Raw genomic sequence first — 23,412 nt, 5'->3', positions numbered from 1 at the left:
TGGTACATACTAGGCAGACAGTACCTAAGTGACTAGCCCCTAATTAAAACTATGGGCACTGAGTCTCTGATGAGCTTCCCTGGTAGACAACACTTCACACGTGTTGTCAGAATTCACAGCTGGAAGAATTGAGCATGTCTTGTGTGTTTCCACTGGGAAGGAGAAGACTCTTGGAAGCTTGCAGCTGGTTTCCACTGGTCTTCACTGCATGTCCTTTACCCTTTGCTGATTTTGCCTTGTATTTTTTCACTCTGATAAACCTTACCATAAGTACCACTATATGCTTCAATATGCTTCTAGTTCTGTGAACCCTTCTAGCTATCACCAAACCTGAGACCCTCAACACAACTACCCATTAATATATTTTCCCACTTGAAGAAGGCAAGAGAAAAGAAATCCATTCAAATGTATGAAGTTTTAGTAAGTTGGAGCTTTTATAAATCTTTTGGAAATGTACTGTGAAGGGAATCAGAACATGCCACCTGAAAATATGCCACTTTGGCATATTGAGTATTTTCAGCCAAGGGCACTTGAGAACCAGTAGATGCAGGAAGGGCTCTCTGACCTCCTGTTTCTACCTAAAAGCAGGTCAGTATTTCCCATGAGGAAGGTGCTCTCTCTGTACCAGGAAGAGAAGAACACTGTCATCATTGAAGACTGGGAGTTGATGCCAAAATGAATCTGTACAAACAAACCTAAAATAACCCTTATCTTTCATTCCCCCATATATTTCCTAGTCACTTTCCCACTATTAAATCCCTTTTCCTTTGTCTTGTCATCTCTCCATAAATTCTTTGTTAAAAAGGTATATAAGCGCTCAGTCCCAACCACTTCTTTGCATCTTCTTTTTTCTGTGAAGGCTCCTATGTATACATAAAAGTATTAAATAAAATTCATGTTCTTTTCTCCTGTTAATCTGTCTTATGTTAGTTTAATTCTCAGGCCCAGCCACAGAAACTAAAAAGGTTCCCTTTAGGATTCTAAAGTTTTTTCCTCCCCTCCAACTGGAAGGAATTCTTGGTAAAAAGTGTGTTTCTGGATTGTTCTTATCTTTGATGGTTACTTACATAGTGAGAAATAAATAATGGGCTTAATTAAGTAATACGAAATTTAACCAGCTTTAGTAGCTGAGATAATTTCACACAATTTAAATATAAAAAGTTCTTCAGGGTAGAAGGTGCTTCCAGGAATGTATGACAGTAATGTTGGCATTGAAAATCATCATAATGGAATAAATAAGAAAATTGCCTTCCATTTAACGTTTCATGTAGTACATAGGAGGATACTAATATTTACTATACGTGCCTACCTTGAAAGCATTTATCCATGCATTAATGATGTGTTTGTAGGCTTCATGTGCTCTCTCTGTGTATATGTGTGTGATGTGTGTGTATGTATGTATGAGTGTGTGTGTTTATTGGAGGAATTGTTATGAGGGTTCTATAGCATAATCTTTTGATTTGTGGGGGAGAAATGTTTATTACAATGAGATTATTCTGATTGGTTTTTTGAGGAAGATGGATTAAAGAGAATGTCAGAAGAGTGACTGAATAGGATCTTCCTATTATGTTGTTAAGCTCTGGGCTTGCATATATTAATCCTGTGCCTATTCTTGTGCTCTGTAATGACAGAAGGATAAATAATGCTGAACTTATTTTATTTCTGGATTCAAAAGAAATGCTGGAGAAATTCGAAGAATTTTGTATACTCTTGGATCCATTAGAAATTTGAGACTGTCTAACTGTAACCTCATTTATATTTGTCAGCTTTTAAACATTTATCTCTTGTTGATTTTCTCTTTTCCTACAGCAGTTATTTCCAACTTTCTCACTGTATTTAAATACACAAGTCCACCTCCATTTTTATCCTTCCTCAGCAGAGAGCCTTTACTGCTATTTTAAAAAGACTATTTTTTTTGTTAGGAGTTGGGCATCCAATAAATTCACTTTTTTGACGTGCTGAAATTAAGATGCCCGTGGGATTACCAAGTGTAGAAAGTCATTACGTAATTAGATATTTAAAGGTTTGGAGTTGAGAAGATGAGTCTGGCTCTGAATTAGGAATCACTTATATCTCTGTTTACCTATATACTTACCACCAAAGGCATTGTCTAGATGGAATGATGCTTAATACTAGAACCCTGTACAGTTATCTCTATTTAAAAGCCAAATATTTGAAGAGACCCAGGGAAGGAGACTATGAAAAAACAGGAAGAAAAAGGAGAACTAGTGAAGAGTATATTATGAAAGTCAGGGAAGAAGAGAGATTAAGAATGAGCAGAAGTAATTGGCAGTGCCACATTCAACAAGGATATTAGGAAAGATTTGTAGAGTCCATTGTATTTGGCTGTAGGTTATCTTTGGGCATCTTGATGAGAGTTATTTTAATTGTGTATCGGGACCGGTACCAGTGAATCGAGAGGTGAATTGGAAATAAGATTGTGGGGCATCAAGTGTAGATTGCTCTTTGCAGGAGTTTAACAGGAAGGGAAGAGTACAGGGTGCTGGTTAGAAGATCATGTCAGATTGATAAAGGTTGTTTTGTTTGTTTAGTTTAAAAAAAAATTACTGTGTTTTTTAAGGTGGGAGAAGTAGAGAAGAATGATCTAGTAGGGAAAGAGAGGTTCAGTACATGAAGGAGAGGACATAACTGGTATAGTGAATCCCTTGATGGATGTGGAAGGAAATAGCAAAGGTAGGCTAGTTTCTCTAAAAGATCCCTTTTCCTCAGAGCCTAGGGAGGAGGAGAGACTAACCATTGGTAAGATTCAGGATGGTACATGTAGGAAATTTGGGGGGTGTCCTGCCTAATAGCCTCAATTTTATTTCTCACGGGGGAGGTATGTTATATCCTACAGTGAGTAAAAAGCTGTTAGGTTCAGAGATAGTACAGTGGACTGGGTGGGGGCCTGCAGAAGAATTTCTGGGCACTGAGGATGGCTTTCAGTGTCCCATCACATCGCCTGATACTCATGTGTGATTTTCCTTGGAGGACTGAGTAACCTGATATAGAAAATAGGAGATTTTTGTAGTTCCTCCAGAGTTGGTGGTTTTGCTGTTCAAGTTCAGTAGATGAGCAGTTTTTAAAGGGAGTTTGAGATGTGAGCAAGGGAGTGGCTAAAGTGAAATTAAGAAAATTAGGTTAAAGAGCCTGGAATTTAAAATCAGCAAAAGGAATATCAAGGGAATGGTCATCCTCTTGACAATGAGGAACAGATGTATCAGAAGAAAAGGAGAAGAAAAGGGAACTGGGAAGATTGGTAGATAAAGCCAGAGGCCTGAGGGGGAGATAATGGGGAGGGGTGGGGTTGGACATACCTTTTGCTTCAAAGGTGACAGTTCTGAAAAAAACCCTAGGATAGGACTATGGGAGTGGGTGACCTAAGAGGCATGGAGTTAGGGTCCTCTGGGAATCTGAAAGCTTAGTAAAGAGTTTAAAACATGGGCTCTGGAGTCAGACTATCTGGGCCTGAATCCTGTGCTCTCACTTGTTAGGTATGTGAACTTGGGCAAGTTCCAAGTGTTCGTTACCTTTCAGTAAAACCAAGATAGTAAGAGTGCCTTACTTTAGTTTTGTGGTGGCATTGAATGAGGTAATTCGTATAAAGCATTTGCACTATCCCTTGCACAACTTAACTGCTTAATGAACTTTAGTAGTAGTAGTAGTAGTAGTTGTTGTTGTTATTATTGCCAGCTCCTTCTCGTTTAGATCTCAGCTCATATGTCACCTCCTAAGAGACCCTCCCCAGCCACGCTGTAGAATATAGACCCGTTCAAGTAGCTGTCCGTCATCACCTTGTACTATCCACTCTTGTAATTTAGCTGATAGTCTGAATATCTCCACAGTTAGATTATTATCTTCTTTGGTGTTGTAGCCAGATCTTATTAACCTTTCTGTAAATTATCTGCCTAACACATAGCAAGTGAAACCAGTCTCCCAAGTCTTTGTTGTGGGGAAAAAAATGGTGTCTCTCTGTTGATCTGGAAACCACTTGACTACTGCTTGTTAATAAAGCTGATTTCTGGCATAGTGGTAAAACTTTTAGATAAGGGCAAAGGGGTAAACCACCATCACTAGGGTTTTCTGATCTCATTTTAGAATTTTCCACACAAACAAGTGCACAGTTCTCAATTTACTATTTTGTTTGGGTGGATAAAGGAGTGACTCATCTCTTCCAGGCTGCATTGAATTTAGCAAACTGAGCAAATGCAAACCTCTTGTTTTCGAGGCATTATTTTTATGTTATTGCCATAATGTCACACCATGACTTTAATCATGAGAGAAATTTAACTTTATTTGAGCCACAGTTCAGGGATGATGAATCTGGAACTGAAAATTCTGCTGTTAGAGTCATAGGAGGTTTTTAAATGTTTCCAGTCTCTGTAGGTGCTTCAGGACAGTGTAGATGATATTTATTGTTTGTCCAGCTTGCAGCATCATCTTAGCCTTCTGAACCTAGTCTTACTTGGACACATGACATTTTCATGTCACCGTTGTAACCACAGGTATTTGGAAACTAAGGCTCAGGAGGGACAGCTTATGGGATACATTGGAAGCACTTGTATTTGAACTTGTCACTCCCTTCCAGAGTTTTACAAGAGTGGCTTAATGTTAATGATTATATTCATTCTTCTATTTGTATAGAATGTTATATAATGTCCTCTCATTTTTGAAGTTAACAATCCATCTTTGCCCATTCTTCTCAGATTAAAAATATGTATGAATCATGATGATTAAGTGTAAGTTCCAAATGTATTATTGACCACTTTTGGTTTGAGGAAGCTAGCTTTTAAGAGTTTAGGTTCTTAAAAAAATAAAGAAAAAAAAAAGTTAGGTTCTTTTCTTGATTAGGTATGTATTCCACATAAATTTAAGTTTATTTAAAAATCTATCCTGCAGTGATTTATATAAGCTCGAGGTAAGTTCATCAACTTACAACATTATGTTGATTTAGCTGGAAATAACCTATCTATAGAGAGTCTTTTAAATGGACTTTCACATACAGTGTTATCTATTACTGATGTTTCTATCATCAATGCTCAATTTTTGTTACAGAGTTTTATTTTATTATAACAAAATTTTAGGTGCTGCCAAAAAGTGAAGCATTACGTATGATTGCATATAATTGCTCTGATAGCTGACAAATTTTAAAACATTGACGTTTCTTCAGTTGTACAAAACACTAGGTTCTTACTAAAGTAATGCACATTGTTTTTCTCATCAGCAAGACCTTCTATTTTAGTGACAGTCAATTGGAAAAAAAAATATTTTTCCTTTTTGGATAATGAAGTAGTCTAAAAAAGAAAATATTTTTATAAAAAATTATTCTCAACTAGTGTGATCATAAAATACATGGAAAAAGATCATATTTTCTAGATTGATTGCTAATTTAGTGACGTTAGTGATTCTTGTTTGATGATATGTTATGCATCTAATTTTGACAAGAACGTGTTCCTGATATCTCACATGCTTTCTTCCTAGAATTTAACATGTGAATTGGAGAACAGGGAGAAACAGCAACTAGAGATGTTGGATGAACTGAAGGAGATCCAGAATCACTTTGAGACATGTGACGCCAGACATAAGTGCGCTGACCTCCAGATCTCAAAGCTGACTCAGCATGCTGAGGATGCAACCAATCAGGCCGAGCAGTACCTCCTTGAGTTCCAGCAGTCGGAGGCCCTGAGACAGGTGGCAGAGGAGAGGAGAGAAGAGCTGAAGGTGAAAGCTCAGGAGTCCATTAGGCAGTGGAAGCTTAAGCATAAGAAGTTAGAGCGAGCACTGGAGAAACAATCTGAAACTCTTGATCAACTGACAGACAAGAATAATCAGGTATAAAAGCCAGATTCCTGAGGACTGGTTTTTGCTGTGACCAACCATTCATTCATATGTCCTTTGAACAAACACTTGAATGCTATGCTGTGCATATAACCTATCAAGATGTTCTTGATAGAAGAGTCTTTATGTCTAGACTATTTCAAGGTAAAAGGTAACTTAGTTTTTAAAAGCGTTTTAAAGCCTTTGTAATCTTTTAACATTCTGTGGCTTTTTAGAGTTTACGCTTAAAATAGATCCACTCTCCTCCTCTAGTATAGCTTTTAGTTCCCTAATTTGAAATTATTCTTTAATATCCAAATGGAAGAGAATCACAAAATCTTCCTTAATATCACATGCCTTTTCCCCCAATGCATGTATTTTAAAATCTCATTTATTTGTATATTTCAACTTAAGTATTGGTCAGAAAGAAGCGTTTAAAATGCAGCCGTTACTACTGGAGCATTTTCTGGCAGCTTCTATAAGTTAAGTGAGTGACATTGATAATCTCGCTGACGGTATTATCAGATCTCAAACCTCTTTAAGACTTTTGTGCCTCTTTGATAGCAACAAAAAGCATTTCATTGATCTGTGTATGCATTTCACATCATCTTTTCTCTTGTATAATCAGTTACTTTAAATGGATTTTATGCTCCTATGTTGATTCTCAACTGTATCTTTGCATTGAATTAAACCCAGATGTTTCTAAGGTAATAAGCAGGAAAGTCATGATTGATTTTTATCCATGTTTAGTCTTGGTTTATCACTTCTGCTTTGTCATTTGTCACTTGTCAAGAACTCTGAGTGTTCCAGAAGAATAGTCATTTGGATAAGTCGACTTTCTTTCAAAAGAAAGCAAAATGTAGGGCAATTATATTTATAAAATCAATTGTCAGCACTTAAGAGTGACAGATGCTTATTTCATGACAGATGAGCTGTCATGGAAAAGATGCTTTCATTTTTACGTATGAATTTCTTGGACATATAAAAGATGGAGGAAGTGATCACTTTGCACTCATTGTGGAGTGCTTTTCACTTTAACCCATCTGACACTTACTGGATGACTAGTTGCCCCAAGGTAAAGCAGCTCTAAGCCTTTCAGGCTTGAATCTGAATTGATTTGATCCCAGGAAATTGCTCTACCTTGATTATTCTGTTGTCAGCCTAAAGTTTGGCAGCTGGTTCAATGAGCCTGGCTATAAGGGAGGTAGCTAGAGAGAAGAGTGGTTGGGGGGATTGATTGATTGAGAACCATCTGGGGATTTTACTTAATTAGAGGAAATTTAGAAGGGTCCATGCCATCAGACAGTATCCTAATCCATGGTACTGAGAGTTATCTAGATTGAGCTTTTCAGAATATTAAAAATTGTTAAACAGTCATTTCCCAGAATACTCTTGATATAATTATTTTTATCACTTAGCATTGCTAATGATAAGCAAAGAAGTAGTTTTAAAGTGATTGCCACAGTTAGGGTAGAATTACAATTATCACAGCAGGCATTGTAATTTCCACTTTAAAAGCCTTAAAAATTAATGCAGCATGTCGCAGTTAGAGCAACGGTTAATCAAAGAAGAAAGGGTAACAGATATTTCACTGCAAATTCAAGTGTCCAGTAAGTCTGTGATGTGGAAATACATTGTAAATAACTTTGGAAAAAGTATTTTTTTTTTTTTTTTTTTGCGATACGCGGGCCTCTCACTGTTGCGGCCTCTCCCGTTGCAGAGCACAAGCTCCGGATGCGCAGGCTCAGCGGCCATGGCTCACGGGCGCAGCCGCTCCGCGGCATGTGGGATCCTCCCGGACCGGGGCACGAACCCGTGTCCCCTGCATCGGCAGGCGGACTCCCAACCACTGCGCCACCAGGGAAGCCCTGGAAAAAGTATATTTTTAATATCTTACTGAATAATGCCTCTAAAGAGTATTTAATTTTTAATAAAATCACAGAGCCACCTTAGGGCAGTAGTAATACAGCTTACTCCTTTTTTGTTTTTTAGGACTAATTATTTTCCAAAAATGACTCCAGGGTATATTTGGAAGTGTATGTTAAAATAAAAATGATACTGGTTTACAAATAAAACACATTATAGTTTAAAGAATGAGTTAATTGTTTAATAAGTAGCCTTGTTGAGCCATTTTATATGCTCAGATAATGCAATTTTTGGATTTTCAAAATAGTTCTGTGCCTACTTCTGTTTTTCTTTTCCAGCTTAATTTATTTTCTGCTTTAAGATGTGCCACTTAAAAATTCATTAGAAGGCCAAAGGCTTTTATTCTCTTAAAAATTGCTCTTATTTATTTTTTTCTGCTCTTTACATTTTGGAATCTTGGTAAGATTATAAGATATATATCATATCACAAAACTATGTCATTACTGAAGAATATGTAATATCAAACAAATAGCATATTATTGCAGAAAAAACCCAGAAAGGTAAGGTTGTATACTTTCCTTAAGAGAAAACCAAATACCGTACGCTAACCCATATATATGGAATCTAAAAAAAAAAAAAAAAAAAAAAAGGGTTCTGAAGAACCTAGGGGCAGAACAGGAATAAACACACAGATGTGGAGAGTGGACTTGAGGACACAGAGAGGGGGAGGCGTGGGCTGGGACGAGGTGAGAGAGTGGCATGGACATATATACACTACCAAATGTAGAATGGATGACTGGTGGGAAGCAGCTGCATAGCACAGGGAGATCAGCTCGGTGCTTTGTGACCACCTAGAGGGATGGGATAGGGAGGGTGGGAGGGAGACGCAAGAGGGAGGAGATACGGGGATACGTGTATATGTATGGCTGATTCACTGTGTTACACAGCAGAAACTAACGCACTGTTGTAGAGCAATTATACTCCAATAAAGATGTTGGGGGGAAAAAAAAGACAATGACATGGATGTTTATATCAGGGAATCATGATATTCTTTAGAGATATGTAGATGAACGCATATTGGAAGGTCTAAAATTTTATTGATATAAATAATCTAATCATAAATGGTGATACTTTTGCCTTTTTCTTTTACATCTTTATCAGAGTATAATTGCTTTACAATGGTGTGTTAGTTTCTGCTTTATAACAAAGTGAATCAGTTATACATATACATATGTTCCCATATCTCTTCCCTCTTGTGTCTCCCTCCCATCCACCCTCCCTATCCCAACCTTGCAGGTGGTTATATATATATATGGTGTATCACGTTGACTGATTTGCATATACTGAAGAATCCTTGAATTCCTGGAGTAAACCCCACTTGATCATGGTGTATGATCCTTTTAATGTGCTGTTGAATTCTGTTTGCTAGTATTTTGTTGAGGATTTTTGCATCTGTGTTCATCAGTGATATTGGCCTGTAGTTTTCTTTCTTTGTGACATCCTCGTCAATGGCACTCTCTCACTTCATCCCAGCTTACCCTTCCCCCTCCCCATGTCCTCAAGTCCATTCTCTACGTCTGTGTCTTTATTCCTGTTCTGCCCCTAGGTTCTTCAGAACCCTTTTTTTTTTTTTAGATTCCATATATATGGGTTAGCATATGGTATTTGTCTTTCTGTTTCTGACTTACTTCACTCTGTATGACAGACTCTAGGTCTATCCACCTCATTAAAAATAGATCAATTTTGTTACTTTTTATGGCTGAGTAATATTCCATTGTATATATGTGCCACATCTTCTTTATCCATTCATCCGATGACGGACACTTAGGTTGTTTCCATCTCTGGGCTATTGTAAATAGAGCTGCAGTGAACATTTTGGTACATGACTCTTTTTGATTTATGGTTTTCTCAGGGTATATGCCCAGTAGTGGGATTGCTGGGTCATATGGTAATTCTATTTGTAGTTTTTTAAGGAACCTCCATACTGTTCTCCATAGTGGCTGTACCAATTCACATTCCCACCAGCAGTGCAAGAGTGTTCCCTTTTCTCCACACCCTCTCCAGCATTTATTGTTTCTAGATTTTTTGATGATGGCCATTCTGACTGGTGTGAGATGATATCTCATTGCAGTTTTGATTTGCATTTCTCTAATGATTAATGATGTTGAGCATTCTTTCATGTGTTTGTTGGCAGTCTGTATATCTTCTTTGGAGAAATGTCTGTTTAGGTCTTCTGCCCATTTTTGGATTGGGTTGTTTGTTTTTTTGTTATTGAGCTGCATGAGCTGCTTATAAATTTTGGAGATTAATCCTTTGTCAGTTGCTTCATTTGCAAATATTTTCTCCCATTCTGAGGGTTGTCTGTTGGTCTTGTTTACACTTTCCTTTGCTGTGCAAAAGCTTTGAAGTTTCATTAGGTCCCATTTGTTTATTTTTGTTTTTATTTCCATTTCTCTAGGAGGTGGGTCAAAAAGGATCTTGCTGTGATTTATGTCATAGAGTGTTCTGCCTATGTTTTCCTCTAAGAGTTTGATAGTTTCTGGCCTTACATTTAGGTCTTTAATCCATTTTGAGCTTATTTTTGTGTATGGCACTACAGAGTGATCTAATCTCATACTTTTACATGTACCTGTCCAGCTTTCCCAGCACCACTTATTGAAGAGGCTGTTCTTTCTCCACTGTACATTCCTGCCTCCTTATCAAAGATAAGGTGACCATATGTGTGTGGGATTATCTCTGGGCTTTCTATCCTGTTCCATTGATCTATCTTTCTGTTTTTGTGCCAGTACCATACTGCCTTGATTACTCTAGCTTTGTAGTATAGTCTGAAGTTAGGGAGCCTGATTCCTGCAGCTCCGTTTTTCGTTCTCAAGATTGCTTTGGGTATTCGGGGTCTTTTGTGTTTCCATACAAATTGTGAAATTTTTTGTTCTAGTTCTGTGAAAAATGCCAGTGGTAGTTTGATAGGGATTGCATTGAATCTGTAGATTGCTTTGGGTAGTAGAGTCATTTTCACAATGTTTATTCTTCCAACCCAAGAACATGGTATATCTCTCCATCTATTTGTATCATCTTTAATTTCTTTCATCAGTGTCTTATAATTTTCTGCATACAGGTCTTTTGTCTCCTTAGGTAGGTTTATACCTAGATATTTTATTCTTTTTGTTGCAGTGATAAATGGGAGTATTTTCTTTATTTCACTTTCAGATTTTTCATCATTAGTGTATAGGAATGCCAGAGATTTCTGTGCATTAATTTTGTATCCTGCTACTTTACCAAATTCATTGATTACCTCTAGTAGTTTTCTGGTAGCATCTTTAGCATTTTCTAGGTATAGTATCATGTCATCTGCAAACAGTGACAGCTTTACTTCTTTTCCGATTTGGATTCCTTTTATTTCCTTTTCTTCTCTGATTGCTGTGGCTAAAACTTCCAAAACTATGTTGAATAATAGTGGTGAGAGTGGGCAACCTTGTCTTGTTCCTGATCTTAGTGGAAATGCTTTCAGTTTTTCACCATTGAGGACAATGTTGGCTGTGGGTTTGTCATATATGGCCTTCATTATGTTGAGGAAAGTTCCCTCTATGCCTGCTTTCTGCAGGGTTTTAATCATAAATGGGTGTTGAATTTTGTCGAAAGCTTTCTCTGCATCTATTGAGATGATCATATGGGTTTTCTCCTTCAGTTTGTTAATATGGTTTTTCACATTGTTTGACTTGTGTATATTGAAGAATCCTTGCATTCCTGGAGTAAACCCCACTTGATCATGGTGTATGATCCTTTTAATGTGCTGTTGAATTCTGTTTGCTAGTATTTTGTTGAGGATTTTTGCATCTGTGTTCATCAGTGATATTGGCCTGTAGTTTTCTTTCTTTGTGACATCCTCGTCTGGTTTTGGTATCAGGGTGATGGTGGCCTCGTAGAATGAGTTTGGGAGTGTTCCTCCCTCTGCTATATTTTGGAAGAGTTTGAGAAGGATAGGTGTTAGCTCTTCTCTAAATGTTTGATAGAATTTGCCTGTGAAGCCATCTGGTCCTGGGCTTTTGTTTGTTGGAAGATTTTTCATCACAGTTTCAATTTCAGTGCTTGTGATTGGTCTGTTCTTATTTTCTATTTCTTCCTGATTCAGTCTTGGCAGGTTTTGCATTTCTAAGAACTTGTCCATTTCTTCCAGGTTGTCCATTTTATTGGCATAGAGTTGCTTGTAGTAATCTCTCATGATCTTTTGTATTTCTGCAGTGTCAGTTGTTACTTCTCCTCTTTCATTTCTAATTCTATTGATTTGAGTCTTCTCCCTTTTTTTTTGTTGATGAGTCTGGCTAACGGTTTATCAATTTTGTTCATCTTCTCAAAGAACCAGCTTTTAGTTTTATTGATCTTTTCTATCATTTCCTTCACTTCTTTTTCATTTATTTCTGATCTGATTTTTATGATTTCTTTCCTTCTGCTAACTTTGGGGTTTTTTTGTTCTTCTTTCTCTAATTGCTTTAGGTGCAAGGTTAGGTTGTTTATTCGAGATGTTTCCTGTTTCTTAAGGTAGGATTGTATTGCTATAATCTTCCCTCTTAGAACTGCTTTTGCTGCATCCCATAGGTTTTGGGTCGTCGTGTCTCCATTGTCATTTGTTACTAGGTATTTTTTGATTTCCTCTTTGATTTCTTCAGTGATCCCTTCGTTATTAAGTAGTGTGTTGTTTAGCCTCCATGTGTTTGTATTTTTTACAGATCATTTCCTGTAATTGATATCTAGTCTCATAGCATTGTGGTTGGAAAAGATACTTGATACAATTTCAATTTTCTTAAATTTACCAAGGCTTGATTTGTGACCCAAGATATGATCTATCCTGGAGAATGTTCCATGAGCACTAGAGAAAAATGTGTATTCTGTTGTTTTTGGATGGAATGTCCTATAAATATCAATTAAATCCATCTTGTTTAATGTATCATTTAAAGCTTGTGTTTCCTTATTTATTTTCATTTTGGATGATCTGTCCATTGGTGAAAGTGGGGTGTTAAAGTCCCCTACTATGAATGTGTTACTGTCGATTTCCCCTTTTATGGCTGTTAGTATTTGCCTTATGTATTGAGGTGCTCCTATGTTGGGTGCATAAATATTTACAATTGTTATATCTTCTTCTTGGATCGATCCCTTGATCATTATGTAGTGTCCTTCTTTGTGTCTTCTAATAGTCTTTATTTTAAAGTCTATTTTGTCTGATATGAGTATTGCTACTCCAGCTTTCTTTTGGTTTCCATTTGCATGGAATATCTTTTTCCATCCCCTCACTTTCAGTCTCTGTGTGTCTCTAGATCTGAAGTGGGTCTCTGGTAGACAGCAAAGATATGGGTCTTGTTTTTGTGTCCATTCAGCCAATCTCTGTCTTTTGGTGGGAGCATTTAGTCCATTTACATTTAAGGTAATTATCAATATGTATGTTCCTATTCCCATTTTCTAAATTGTTTTGGGTTCGTTATTATAGGTCTTTTCCTTCTCTTGTGTTTCTTGCCTAGAGAAGTTCCTTTAGCATTTCTTGTAGAGCTGGTTTGGTGGTGCTGAACTCTCTCAGCTTTTGCTTGTCTGTAAAGGTTTTGATTTCTCCATCAAATCTGAATGTGATCCTTGCTGGGTAGAGTAATCTCGTTTGCACGTTTTTCTCCTTCATCAGTTTAAATATGTCCTGCCAGTCCCTTCTGGCTTGCAGAGTTTCTGCTGAAAGATCAGTTGTTAACCTTATTGGGATTCCCTTGTGTGTTATTTTTCCCTTGCTGCTTTTAATATGTTTTCTTGACAGTTTGATTACTATGTGTCTTGGCGTATTTCTCCTTGGATTTATCCTGTATGGGACTCTCTGTGCTTCCTGGACTTGATTAACTATTTCCTTTCCCATATTAGGGAAGTTTTCAACTATAATCTCTTCAAATATTTTCTCAGTCCCTTTCTTTTTCTCTTCTTCTTCTGGAACCCCTATAATTCGAATGTTGGTGCGTTTAGTGTTGTCCCAGAGGTCTCTGAGACTGTCCTCAGTTCTTTTCATTCTTTTTTCTTTATTTTGCTCTGCAGTAATTATTTCCACTATTTTATCTTCCAGGTCACTTATCCTTTCTTCTGCCTCAGTTATTCTGCTATTGATTCCTTCTAGAGTATTTTTAATTTCATTTATTGTGTTGTTCATCATTGCTTGTTTCCTCTTTAGTTCTTCTAGGTCCTTGTTAAATGTTTCTTGCATTTTTTCTATTCTATTTCCAAGATTTTGGATCATCTTTATTATCATTCTGAATTCTTTTTCAGGTAGACTGCCTATTTCCTCTTCATTTGTTAGGTCTGGTGCATTTTTATCTTGCTCCTTCATGTGCTGTGTGTTTTTCTGTCTTCTCATTTTGCTTATCTTACTGTGTTTGGGGTCTCCTTTTTGCAGGCTGCAGGTTTGTAGTTCCCATTGTTTTTGGTGTCTGTCCCCAGTGTCTAAGGTTGCTTCAGTGGTTTGTGTAGGCTTCCTGGTGGAGGGGACTAGTGCCTGTTTTCTGGTGGATGAGGCTGGATCTTGTCTTTCTGGTGGGCATGTCCACGTCTGGTAGTGTGTTTTGGGGTGTCTGTGGACTTATTATGATTTTAGGCAGCCTCTCTGCTAATGGGGTGGGGTTGTGCTCCTGTCTTGGTAGTTGTTTGGGTTAGGGCGTCCAGCACTCTATCTTGCTGGTCGTTGAGTGAAGCTGGGTGCTAGTGTTGAGATGGAGATCTCTGGGAGATTTTCGGCATTTGATATTATGTGGAGCTGGGAGGTCTCTTGTGGACCAGTGTCCTGAAGTTGTCTCTCCCACCTCAGAGGCACAGCACTAATCCTGGCTGCAGCACTAAGAGCCTTTCATCCACACGGCTCAGAATAAAACGGAGAAAAAGTAGAAAGAAAGAATTAGTAGAACAAGAAAGAAAGAAAGAAAGGAGGGAGGGAAGGAGTATGGAAGTAAGGAAGGAAAGAAAGAAAGAAGATAAAATAAAATAAAGTAAGATAAAATATTCTAAAGTTATTAAAATAAAAAGTTATTAAAAAAAACAAAAAGGACGGATAGAACCCAAGGACAAATGGTGGAAGCAAAGTTATACAGACAAAATGTCACACAGAAGCATACACATACACACAAAAAGAGGAAAAGGGGAAAAAAATCATAAATCTTGCTCTCAAAGTCCACCTCCTCAATTTGGGATGATTCTTTGTCTATTCAGGTATTCCACAGATGCAGGGTACATCAAGTTGATTGTGGAGCTTTAAGCCGCTGCTCCTGAGGCTGCTGGGAGAGATTTCCCTTTCTCTTCTTTGTTCTCACAGCTCCCAGGGACGTAGTTTTGGATTTGGCCCCGCCTCTCCTTGTAGGTCGCCGGAGGGCGTCTGTTCTTAGCTCAGACAGGACGGGGTTAAAGGAGCCGCTGATTGGGGGCTCTGGCGCACTCAGGCCGGGGGGGGGGGGGGGGAAGGGAGGGGCATGGAGTGCGGGGCGGGCCTGCGGCGGCAGAAGCCGGCAAGACGTTGCACCAGGCTGATTCGCGCCGTGCGTTCTCCCGGGGAAGTTGTTCCTGGATTCCGGGACCCTGGCAGTGGCGGGCTGCACAGGCTCCCCGGAAGGGGGGTGTGGATAGTGACCTGTGCTCGCACACAGGCTTCTTGGTTGCGGCAGCAGCAGCCTTAGCGTCTCACGGCCGTCTCTGGGGTCCGCGCTTTTAGCCGAGGCTCGCGCCAGTCTCTGGAGCTCCTTTTAGCAGCGCTCTTAATCCCCTCTCCTCGGGCACCAGGAAACAAAGACGGAAGACAAAGTCTCTTGCTTCTTAGGCAGGTCCAAACTTTTCCCCGGACTCCATCCCGGTTAGCGAGCTAGTCGGCTAGCCGTGGTACACTAACCCCTTGCAGGCTGTGTTCATGCTGCCCACCCCAGTCCTCTCCCTGCGCTGTGACTGAAGCCCGAGCCTCAGCTCCCAGCCTCGCCCACCCCGGCGGGTGAGCAGACAAGCCTCTCGCGCTGGTGAATGCGGGTCGGCACCGATCCTCTGTGCGGGAATCTCTCCGCTTTACCCTCCTCACCCCTCTTGCTGTGGTCTTCTCCGCGGCTCAGAAGCTTTCCCCCTCCGCCTCCCGCAGTCTCCGCCCGCGAAGGGGCTTCTTAGTGTGTGGAAACATTTCCTCCTTCACAGCTCCCTCCCACTGGTGCAGGTCCCGTCCCTATTCTTTTGTCTCTGTTTATTCTTTTTTCTTTTGCCCTACCCAGGTACGTGGGGAGTTTTTTGCCTTTTGGGAGGTGTGAGGTCTTCTGCCAGCGTTCAGTAGGTGTTCTGTAGGAGCTGTTCCACATGTAGATGTATTTCTGGTGTATCTGTGGGGAGGAAGGTGATCTCTGCGTCTTACTCTTCCGCCATCTTCCCCTCGTTGCCTTTTTCTTTTAAAGTGCTTTTTGAAGTCATTGGTTTTTATATGTGCTTTGAAAATGATAAAGGAAAAAATCTGAACTTGGATTTTGATCATAATGTATACTTTTCTGAATGTTTCGAAATTCATGTTCTTTTTTATAACATGGATAATGGGAATGATCCCTAGGTTTGGCTTGGTTTTGTCTTGTTTTTCTTGTTGAATTGGCAGAATAATTGGCTTGCCCATGTATTGAGCTTTCTGCTTGATAGTATTTGACTTCAAGAATCTTAAATTGCCGTCTTTTCCTTCTGTGTATTGCCTTCATGCTGAGGGAAATAAAAGAGCTATATGTAATATATACTGTCTTTTAATATTTGAATTTCTTAATGGTTGAAAAGTAAGAAGGATCAGTGCTAAAGTGCATACTTTTTTAATGTGTAATTGTTATACACAGTTTAAGAAAGGCTAGAGCACTGATATGTTAGTATAATCCAGTAGTCTTTCTGCATGTTCCCTCACATGCAGAAAAATAACCTTTTTTTCTTTAAAAATATTTCTTGTGTACCTTTTAGTTAATTCAAAAAACTATATATACTGGGCAGTCAGGCCTTGGAGGAATTGGTTCCTGTTCCTATAATGTCCATGGTTTTAGGCCGTATCATTCTTTTGGCTTTACGCCAGCCATTTTCAATCCTCGTCTTATAATCTTCCCTTACAGCTCTTCTTCTATGGAAGCAGTGTTTGGTTAGAACATTCCCTTCCCATTGTTCCTGACTGCTACTCATTTCTCCATTTCGCCTCCACATTTCCCAAGGATTTTCACACCTGGCTTCCCCTCAGCCTGTTTCATTACATGTAATTCTTGCCAGCATCTTCGGTGATTTCCAAGTTCAAGTCAGCAACCCACTGAACTCTGTATCCTTATACTTCACTAATTTCCTCTTTTATGGTGACCTTCAAATCACTCAGCAGCTAATTTCAATGGCTAAGATTTGTCATCATCTGTAATTTCTCTGTGTTCAGATCTTTTGTTCTAACATTTCAGCCTCTGTCCACATTTTTTTTATTCCCTTTTCCTCTTTTAACTGTTACCATCTGCTTTGGATCTTTCCACATTCCTTTGGTTGACCAGCTGTTTCCTGGAATCGGTTTTTTCCTGTCAGACTGGACTTCGTGAAAAGCTACTCTGACGACATGTTCACCAGCATCTTCAATTTCTTGCTTCCACCTCACATGTTTTACTGATGTTCAATTTGGAATCAACCCAACTCTCTAGTTTTTCTGTTCCTGCTCTTGAGTGGTACTAGCAAAACTTACGTAGGATATCAATTGGCTCCTATAGAGGTCTTGGTTACCTCCCTGACCGCACCGCAATTCATTCCATTACATTAAAAAATTAATGTAGGCCAGTTACTATGCATATAGCCCTCGTCTGATCAAGAACTATTCTTCTTCTGAAGAATGAACTATGAAGTCTATTGGGGAGCTTCTGGTAAACATTTACTCATTCCTAAGAAAAGATAACACTAGGAGGGAGATGTTCCTCTTCTCTGAACATTGTTATGTTTGGCTGTGATGTCTGAAATGGCTGAAGCTATCTTGCTATGGTCCTGAGAATGAAGCCTCACTCCAAGGGAGGGTACTACTGAGAGCAGTGCAGAGAGGTGGATCTAGAGCTTTGACATACTGTGGAGCAGTTCTGCCTGGAATGATAATAAATTACCTTGTAGTTTAAGCCAGCTTGAACTGGAGTTTTCCCTTGTTCTCATCAGAAGAAATTCAAGCTTATGTGAAACATCAGTTCTAGGAGTAAGGAGCTATAAGTTAAAGAACCTAAAATGTAGCGTTGATTAAGTGGAGAAGTGGGGTCAGGACAGGGAGGATTGTACTTTTCTAAAGGAATAATTGGAAAACCTTGCCATGCTGTTGATTGAACCATCAGAAGTCATACCTTGGGACCTTGATGCTGTGCTTCAGGGGATGGTATTAAGTGACCAGTAGAAAAACTTTAGGATGTTGGAGTCTGTTGTGTACTTATTGCAGCCTTCAGAAAAGTCCTGGAAGGCAAAGACAAATATAGGTTGAAACTGATCTGTCTAAAAGCAGAGAGCAACATTTGGGGGCATTGGGAGACTGAAAATCTGCAATCTATAATCCGCATTTACTGAATCTGATAATTTGGAGTTGGAAAAGCCAAATTGCTTATCCATGCTGAAGTTAGTCCAAGCAAGAGAGAGAGGTAGGAAACTTAGCAGAAATTTAAATGAGGTAAAAAAAACAAGCCTGATTTTTCAGGCCCCTTTCAAGTTCTCCTATTTAAGTGCTTCTGGCCAGACAAAGGAGACCCAAGTCCATTGTTTTGAATTCCCGCAAGATAAAGGCTAGTCAACTGAGGGCCCCTGGGAATGTCCAGGATACTGAGGTAGCGGTTAAGACACTGACATTTTCAGACTCGGAGTCAATGTCTAGACAAAATGTTGGGCTATGGCTACTAGCCAAGCATTAACCAAAAGAAAATAGACAGAACTTACTTAGCTTTTAGTATCTATATTGCCAAAGAAATTCTAAACTTGACCAACATAGTCGGAGACTGTCCACCCAAAGGCTGTCACGTTGGTCATGAATTGATGTAACATTTGGAACACTGAAGCTGAGGGCGAAACATGGAGAGTTGTAGAGTATCAGAGCCTGAGCTTTGAAGGACTCTTCTTGAGACACCCCATCTCTGGTCTTCCCATCATGTGAGAAAAATAAATATCCTTGCTGTTTAAGCCACCTTACGGTATTTTGAAATCAAAGACATTTTATGTGCTAGGACCATCTTGGAAATATGATTTTTATCTTCAGGGCTACATGGAAGTCTCTTAACTCAGGGCCAGGGGCCTATGTTATCTGTTCCAAACATTAGTCACTATATTTATGCACCCTCCCCTCATTCTAAGGTCCCTCCCACATTACCCTTACAGCCAAGACTGGATTCTGTCAGTTTTTGTCTTCTTTTGTGTGGTTTGTAGAGTGACCTCCCAAAGATGTGTCAGCCTAACTCCTGGAACCTGTGAATAAGATGAAATATCACTCCCATGATTATGATATGTTACTTGGCAAGTTGATTTTAAGATAAGGAGATTATCTGGATGGACCTCATCTAATCACAGGAGTCCTTCAAAGCAGATAAATTATTCTGGCTGTTGGGAGAAAGGGAAGTCAGAAGGATTCAAAACATGATAAGGGTTCAGTGTGGTGTTACTGGCTGCAGAGACAGAGGAGTCCATGAGCCAAGGAGTGTGGGTGGCCTTCAGAAGCTCAGAAAAACCCCTGGCCCAAAGCTAGCAAGGAAACATGTCCTAGGTCCACAGAACTAAATTTTTCCAACACCGTGAATGAACTTGCAAGTGGATTCTCCCCCCAAAGCCTCCAGCTAAAAGCCCAGGTTAGCTGACACCTTGCTTTTAGCATTAGGAGACCGGAGGCAGAATACCTTGTCAGGATTTATGACCTCTGGAAAACAATGAGATAATAAATGGGTGTTGTTTTAAGCCACGAAATTTGTTGGAATTTGTTACACTGCAATAGAAAAATAATCCATCCACCCTTAGGCTTATCTATATTCCTAGCCATTTTTCCTGCGTTAAAATCTTTCTCCTAGAGTAAACTCTGTCATCTGTGTTCCAGACTCTTTTCAATCCAGGGACATTGGGTTATCAGTTATCCCCTCTCTTCACAGCTTTGATCACTATCTTGCATAAGTACCTCCCTGAGATCCTGGTTTCTCCTTGAACTTAAATCCCACCCCCACTTTTTGTTTCTCCCTTCCCACTAGTCTTCATCACAACCCTTTGATGTAGCTTTTATTACTATCTTTATAAAGATAAATAATTTCTTTAAGGCCATAGAACTGCTTATGACTGGACTGAGAATCAAATTCAGTTCTCCTGGTCAGAGTTCAACTGCTTAATCCCCTCCTTTTATTATTTCTCATGTTAGCTTCATGCTGATTCTCCCCGTTAAAATGAGAGGGATTTGAGGAAACTATTTTTTTTTTTTGGAGTGATTGACTCATTACATTTTATCATGAATTGTTTCACACTGCAGTGTAAAATGTCAAGTATAAAAATGCCTTGAAACCGTTTGCATCTTAACTCATTATTTCTAATTCTAAAATGAATCTTAATTTTTTTTTTTTTCCGGGTTCAAGCCATGGTAGGCATCAGTAACCAGGTACAGAAATGGTCTTGGTGCCAGTGTTGGGGCGGGGGTGGGGGGACAGTTTCAGCCTCCTTAGCTGCTGGCTTTTTTGTTTGCATTGATGGATGGTGAGTAGTAGCAGGTTAGCTCTTGGCTGTCGTCCCTCAGTGTCAGCCCTAACCCCCTAAAAAGGCTGGCAGAGGGCGATGGCCTTCTGGTCCTTTGACTTTTCTTGTGAGTCCTTTCCCAGCCTCTCCTAATCTTAAACTCATTTCTACCTTCATGGGACTTGAAGACTCCCTGTTAACATACTGGCGTGTTTCTTGTCACTGTGAACATTACTTGATTAATAATGACTGATTGTACCAAAACCTTTCGTAGATTATATTTGTTTGCTTCCCTGTATTATCTTCCGAATCTGTTTTGTATCTGTTTTGAGGTTTCTCCTTTTAAAAAGTGTGCCATTGAAATGCAAATCATGTTACTTTAAGTAACACTGTATTATTTCAACCTCTGGTAAATTATAATTGGAGCCTTTTTTCCCCCATTCTTTTGATCAATTTTATCTTACATTTAAATAATTATTTATGATCATGGATTGATATGTTTTGGTGATGAAAATCTGAAACATATGTCTCAGTGTGGTACTACTTCAGAGCAATTGTACTTTTCTTCCTTTTTCTAGCCTAAAAAGTATTTTTCATTAAAAAACCAGAAAGAAGTACAAAATATTATTTTATGAAGTTTTCTTCTCCTTGTGGCTTAAACCTTATTTTTGTTTTCTGGCAGTGTATATGGTGAATTTTACAGTAATTTTTGCTTTCTGTTCCTAACCCAATAGATTCTAAAAGAAAAGGATGAATTGAAAAGCCAGCTTTATGCAGCGTTACAACAAATAGAGAATCTTCGAAAGGAATTGAATGATGTGCTAACCAGGCGCGCCCTTCAAGAGGAGGAGCTTCACTGTAAGGAGCAGAAACTAAGTGATGTTAAGTCTCATCAAGCTGACCTTGAACTAGAAGTCAGGGATTCCCTGGATACCATCCATAGGCTAGAAAGTGAATTGAAAACGCAGAGTAAGATTCAAAGCCAGATGAAAGCTGAGAAAGCGCACCTGGAGGAAGAAATTGCAGCGCTGAAGGAGAGCCAGGCCAAGGACCAAGCTCAGCTTCTTGAGATGCAAGAGGCCATCAAGGACTTGAGTGCCATCCGGGCAGATCTCGCCAATAAATTGGCAGAGGAACAGAGAGCCAGGAAAGAGGTACTCAAGAACCTCTCTGACCTCAAGACACAGGCAAAATCCAAAGACGAAGAAACAGCTACAATCGTTACACAGTTAAAGCTGGAAAGAGATGTTCACCAGAGGGAGCTGGAAGATCTCACATTCTCATTGCAGAGTATGAAAACTAAACATGAACAGAGTATCCAGGAGCTGATGAAGCACTTCAAGAAAGAAAAGAGTGAGGCCGAGAATCATATTAGGACACTGAAGGTACCCGCACTGAATTATCCTGATGATACTGGAGGAAATTTTCTGGTGGCTCATGAAGTTAATAAAGCGTAAACTTTTAGAGATCATTCTGTATTCCCAAGCACTGAAGGGAAGATAGAACTAACAATAAAGAGGCTTATTCATGCCTGTTCGGCCAGGTTGAAATGAGTTATAGCAGCCACCTGGAAGCACCTAGTTCAGAGCACTGAAGCCCTTTAAAAAGAACGTTTAGCTATTTTGGGAGTTCAGGAAAGGCAGAGGCGGCAGTAAGTCGTGGACCTGAAACGTGCCCTCATTCAACATTTATGATCTCCTAAAATATAAAAGGCAAAGACTTGTCAAGGCCATAGAAGCTATAACCATGGTCCTTATTGGTATGGTAACTAAAGTGGATCAGCTTATGGGTTTTGTAAACCCAAGGCTTTTGAGATTTACCCCTTCTTTTCCAAATCAAAGTTGCCTGGGTAAATGCATAATTGAGATCTTACATTTGGGGAAATATTGCAAGATCTAATGGTATTAGCATTTATCACCATGCAGGGGAATCATTTCATAACATGATTGTCAGGAGTGTGATAAATCTATCCCTCCTTCCTGCTTTAGTTTTTCTCCATAGCACTCCTCATCATATATAGATTCCATATTTTTAATTTTTTAATCTCCGTTTATTAGTATGAAAACACCATGAGGACTGGATTGTCTTTTCCCTCAATCTGCAGGAGGAAAAAGGCTACCTAATCTTTCAAGGCCCAATTAATTTTTCACTTCTTTTATGGATTCACTGAAGATGGCATATATCTCAACTGAGGTTGGGATAAATCTTTCTATTCTCTGTGTTTCCATAGCTCTTTTTTGGAACTGCTAGTACAGCACATTTAGGCTGCCTTATATCATGGTGTTGTTTGTTGTGTCTTCATACATCTCCAGAGGGGCAGGTAGCAGGTCTTAGCCATTTTTGTATCCTCTTATGGCGTCTAGCATGATGTTTGAGACATACAGAACATGTTCCGTGGATGTTGGGTTAAAATGTTTGAAAAGCTAGAAATCAAAGGATTTGCTGCTGACTTGCTTTGTGATCTGTCTGGTTTGGCTCTTTCCCTGTAATGTGGTAAAATTGCTTTCCTCATCCAAAGGAAGTGCTTTGTATTTGTGTATAGTGAGGTGACAATAAAGCTTTAAGAAATTACCTGTATATAAAGAAGACACCGTTTAGAACTATTCTGTAGATTCTCCAAAAACTTTAGATTTTTTTTTTAATTCGGAAGACTGAGATGCGGAGGGATATTATAGTTACTCTATAATGTGGTACAAAAGAAGCATACGAGCTTAACAGGAGAACCAGAGATCGTGAAAGCCCAGTACTCTTCTCTTAAACCGAATAAGTTACCCATAGGAACAGCCCCACCTCATGCTATTTTATGAATATAATTCCGTACTTTTGACTCATTTATATTAATTAACAGGAGTTGATAGCAATGGTTGTCATCGAAGATTTAATATACTGATTTATGTATAAGAGGGCTTTAGATAAATAGCTCTGTAAATGTTACATTTCTTTGTCTTTTGGCTTCACCTTAATCTGTTACTTTTTCTGAGTCTAATAAGTGTGATACATTACCCATATTTTTTTCTCTGCAGAAGTTATATTTTTCCCCAT

The 23,412-nt window shown here is 39.1% G+C and overlaps 1 protein-coding gene across 8 annotated transcripts in view; it reads left to right on the top strand.

The window, feature by feature from the left end:
* Window positions 1-23,412, top strand: part of CEP128 (centrosomal protein 128) — a 455,276-nt gene that overhangs the window by 130,038 nt on the left and 301,826 nt on the right. For 7 of the 8 annotated variants that reach the window (XM_089908032.1, XM_089908034.1, XM_089908033.1 and 4 more), the window contains 2 exons: window positions 5,482-5,832; window positions 21,105-21,755. In XM_089908032.1, coding sequence (XP_089764158.1) covers window positions 5,482-5,832; window positions 21,105-21,755 — 1,002 coding nt within the window. The remainder of the gene's footprint in view (window positions 1-5,481; window positions 5,833-21,104; window positions 21,756-23,412) is intronic. The other variant, XM_089908039.1, reaches the window with a different exon arrangement.

The sequence above is a fragment of the Delphinapterus leucas genome, chromosome 2 (genome assembly GCF_059928025.1).
Source record: "Delphinapterus leucas isolate spDelLeu-1000000601 "Yukka" chromosome 2, BTC_Dleu_Yukka2, whole genome shotgun sequence".
Classification (NCBI taxonomy): Eukaryota; Metazoa; Chordata; class Mammalia; order Artiodactyla; family Monodontidae; genus Delphinapterus; species Delphinapterus leucas.
The sequence above is the reverse complement of the archived record's forward strand: the minus strand, read 5'-3'. Positions and strand labels throughout refer to the sequence as shown.